Below are 4,530 nucleotides of genomic sequence, written 5' to 3' on the forward strand. Positions count from 1 at the left end.
ATGTCTCATTATTTTCCTCAACTGAACAAGAGTGAGTTTGAGGTTACTTTATTTGACACACCGTTCCATTTATCCGCTTCACGCCGTTGAAAGTCTGTAGCTCGAAACCTTGGAACGCCATCAGACTCCGACACGTTCTGTGATGCTCAAATTAAGATTCTTGTACAGACATCCCGCTCTCTTCTTTTGAAAGATTCCAAAAAAGATGCACCTCCGCCCAAAATACCTGCGACTTTTAGTTTCAGGAACTACTTTTCAAGGGTCTGAAAAGCAGCTCGGACAGAACAAAAGAGTGAGCAGTCAGCTGTAAACGCACCGTGTGACAGTGAGGGTGAGAATGAAACAGCAGTCACCCTGAACACGTTCACAGGCTCGCCTCCATTAAGACCATCAAGCCTTTTTCATGGAGGACATTTTAAAATGTCACAGTGGGAAATCTACAGGTGTAAATAATAAAATGAACGATGGCTGAACTGTCCGCGCTGTTATTCAGTAACACCTGTGATTTTTTTCCCTCCTGCTTCAAATCTCTGCTGTGGAGGAAACCTAATTAGACTGTCGGCGTTTGTCAGATTCATTTTACAAATAACCAGAAAACCACAGGTGTAATAACAAATGACTGTGTTCTAATAAAACGATCAGGTTTATGAGCTCTATTGTGGCCCAAGGCGTCGTCGGTGTTATTAGTTCCTCATGTGCTTTTTTATGCTATGATGAGTCAAAATATTTGTTAAGGCATTTTAAAAGTTTGCTGCTCTGGTCTGGATCAGAGGATGAGTTGGTAAACTTTATTTTATGGGAATTGAGACATAACTGAAAGAAAGAAAAACAAAACGTGAATAGCCAAAAAATGAACACACACAGGCAACAAATTCTCAATGAACAAAAATTTAAATTTATTTATTATGTTACAGGTCCAAAAAAGAGTAAAAGAAGTAAAGTATTTATATTATTATAATACTTTTATAATAATATAATAATATAATCATTTATATTCTCTCCATTTGTCCCAGTGCCTAATGAACCTCTGTAATAAACACTGTGTAAGCATCCTCATTATACATACTGTATATAATCTATGTTCATCCTATTCATACATACATTATCAACATGTAAGTGCCCAACCTGCATGTCCCAACAGTCAGAGAAAACAAAAAACAATACACAATCAACATCGACAAAGAGCGTCACCTTTCTCAGACAAACAAGGCCCCTTCCTCACCAATCTACCTCTCAAAAACGTTTTTTTTTTTTTTGTACATTTTCTTAAACTGATATTTTTGTTCTGCTTGAGTTCTACATTAAGACCAGTCAACAAAGTCACTCCACAAAATGATCATAGTTGAGACTGGTATGAACACAGGTGGTGCTTTGCACATTTTTGCACAGAAAAAGTTTTAGGTGATTCGGGTTATAATCTTCACTCCACTCATTGGTAAAATGTGTCTGATGCTGGATTAAGAACATAATTTGTTGATATTCGAGGTCAGACCTTGACTCATTCCTGGCTACGGGAACCATTTACCACACTAGAGTGCATCTTGTAGTTGGGTCAGATCGAGGTCAGATCACACAAACCACCACAAATGAACTGCTCCAGAATGACTTTGTGACTAGACTGAGACCATTTCCACCAATGAATCTATGCATTAAACTGCACCATAGTCCTCAGAATCTGAATCGGACCATCAGGTGCCAAGAGATTTCCACCCTCAGTAATTACACAAACACTGTTGACACATCTCTTCAGCTCTGGCAAACCAATCATTGCTGGTTGATGTAAAATGGATCAATTACCAGTACACCAGCATGAGAAAGTTGCCACAGACACCAGATTTAAACACTGCAAAATACAGAGAGATTTACCTGGTCGTAATAGATTTAATCAGCATTATAGGAACTTGTTTGGGAAGGGCTTGAATGTAATTATTTATAATTAAGTCCCACACTCTAGGTTTAAGGGCAATGATATGACAAAATTGACCAGAATTTTCAATATAATTGTGGGCAAGTAGAGGTCACACAGAATCATCTGTAAAAAAGTCAGTGATTGACGGTTAAAATTACCACAGGGGCAGAGTTTATGCCATCATTATTAAGGCCGGGGCTGAAGAATGGGTAGAGTTTTTCAGTGAAGGAGCAGCCAGCAAAGGAGTAGAGAAGAGCTGCAGCGTCTACATCATAAAAGGAGACAAGACCTTGATCGTAATCCACAAACACCCCCACCCTCTGTGGCTTTGAATTTAGTGAGAGAGGTAGAGGAGAGCCAACAAGAGCTGCGTATTCATCTCCATTTTTCAGCCATATAGTCCAGTGGCCATTTTCTGGGTTGAGTGGGATTATTCCTTTCCTTTTGATTGACTTTTTGGCCACTCCTAAAGTCCATCTTGTTTTGTCTTTGACTTCAGCCTCAAAGTAGAATCTTCCAGAAGAGAAACCTTGTTTTGCTAAGACACAACAGCTAGGATTAAATCTCTCAGGATTGTCTGGGAGATTCTTCTTCAAAGCACTGTGATGTACTTGTTTGCCATCTTTAGACAGGATGAGGGCAGCATGCGCTGTATCGGGATCCAGAGTCACCTCCACCGCAAACTGCTGGACCCTGTGTACCTCAGCTGTGTGGAGAAGCTTCTTCATCTCGTTGCCAAGCGTCTCCTCAAGTTCATCCACAGCTGCCCTCACAGCCCCCTCATATGACGGCTGACTCACGCTGACCTCTGCCCAGTCTTTGGTGACTGCAGAGTCATTCAGGGACCCAAAGGTTTGGAGAAAGCGGAGGTGGTCTTTCGAGCGTGAGAGCTGCTCCAGCTCAGCCTGTCTCCTCATCAGCTCAGAGATTTCCTGGTCCAGCTCGTGGATGTAACCTTTTGCCTGTTCCTCTGTAGTTTTCTGCTCCTCTTCAATCATCCCGATGAGCTCAGCCTGGGCGGTTTTCAAATACTCTATCAGAGAGGTGAAGACCAGGACGCCATCTGCGATCTCTCTGTCTGCACTTTCTTTGCTGAGCTTTAAAGCATCTTTAAGATGCTCAATCTTCAGCCGTCTCTGCTGGATCATCCGATGGATTTCAGCCTCTTTCTTCCCCAGCTCGGCCTTCTTTCTCTCAAATTGTTCTTTCAGTGGAATGACTTCATGCGACTTATGGTCTAAAACGGGGCATAGCATGCACACGTAGGTCTGGTCAGTGTTGCAGAAGAGCTCCAGAGGTTTATCATGAATTGTACACATCCTGCCCTCCAGATTCTCCACAGGATCAGTTAGCTGATGTCTTTTCAGGCATGACGCCGTCAGATGTGGCTCCAGGTGAGTCTCGCAGTAGGAGGCCAGACACACCAGGCACGACTTCAGAGCTTTCATTTTGGTGTCAGTGCAGATGTCACAAGGAACCTCTCCTGGTTTGGCGACTCGAGAGCCGCTCCTTCCAGCTGACTGCCTGAACTGAGCAGCCATCTCAGATATGAAAGTGTTGACTCGCAGATCAAGCCTTTTATAGAAAGGCTCTTTGCACGAGGGGCACTGATACTGGATGTTGCTGTCCCAGTGCTGCATGATGCAGTTTTTGCAAAAGTTGTGTCCACATGGTAATGTGACAGGATCAGTGAACACATCCAGACAGATGCCACACAGAAGCTGCTCTTCTGTCAGCAGACAGCTGGCTGCTGACATGTTGACAGTCTAAAATGAAAAATTAAAGCATGACATTACAACACTGTCATTATGAAATTTGATACGCTTGCTGCAAAACTTCAAAGCTGGATTATTAGTATACCAAAACTCTGTCAGGGTGATTTTCATGTAGCATATAATGACTTGTTCAGCACAAAATAGAAACAGGAAAAGTGTCTTGAATACAGCCCGTACTTTACATGTTACTGATGGCTGTTTAAACACAGTACATCATCATCTACACTCACCGATGTTGGGTGAAGACTTCCTCAAAGACTTGATGAACAGCTTTAAATCCCCAAATAATGTAAATGCTTCTTTTTTCTTGTCATGGAAAATGTTCTTTCTTGTATGTGCAGGAATACAGCTCTCTTGCAGTCTGTTGGTTCTTTGGCTCACACATCAAGAATTTAGTAGGTAAACCAGTTTGGGTGTTCCTGGCAGGAAGTTTAGCACATTTCTGTTGTTCATCCGTCTACATTCCTCTACTCTTCTGGCTGAGGTCCAAGTTTAGTCAAATATGATTGGGATTTTCTTTTTATCCGGAGTCAGGCCGATGATATTTGATCTCATCTGGTCTGTGTCCCTTTGTATTGATGTGGATCTCTGTACGTATAAGCAGACTCTATCAGCTCTGATCTCATGGTGCATCATCATCATCATCATCATCATCATCACAGGAGGAAAATGTGTTTTTTTTAGGCTTAATAAGTGAGTGTGTAGACTGTGAGGTCTTAAAAAAGATACATCTGTTGCTGCTCTGTATGACTTGTTATCTAATTACTATCTGGTCTCTTCAGACTGGTTCTGATTTTCCTTGGATCCCTTTCAGATTTATGCATATTTTGGATTTGATTAGGGTTT

General features: G+C 41.8%; 1 protein-coding gene across 1 annotated transcript; it reads right to left on the reverse strand.

The window, feature by feature from the left end:
* Nucleotides 1–1,402: 1,402 nt before the first annotated feature.
* Nucleotides 1,403–3,666, reverse strand: LOC146307052 (E3 ubiquitin-protein ligase TRIM21-like). The gene has a single exon (XM_084711457.1). The coding sequence runs from the start codon at nucleotides 3,664–3,666 to the stop codon at nucleotides 2,044–2,046; it is 1,623 nt and encodes a 540-aa protein (XP_084567583.1). The 3' UTR covers nucleotides 1,403–2,043.
* Between the last annotated feature and the right edge of the window lie 864 nt (nucleotides 3,667–4,530).

The sequence above is a fragment of the Lutjanus erythropterus genome, chromosome 22, assembly GCF_056507025.1.
Source record: "Lutjanus erythropterus isolate fLutEry1 chromosome 22, fLutEry1.hap2, whole genome shotgun sequence".
In the NCBI taxonomy this organism is placed as follows: Eukaryota; Metazoa; Chordata; class Actinopteri; order Lutjaniformes; family Lutjanidae; genus Lutjanus; species Lutjanus erythropterus.

Excerpts from the sequence above, each read along its gene's own strand:
- LOC146307052 (XM_084711457.1), bottom strand. The coding sequence starts at position 3,666 with ATGTCAGCAGCCAGCTGTCTGCTGACAGAAGAGCAGCTTCTGTGTGGC.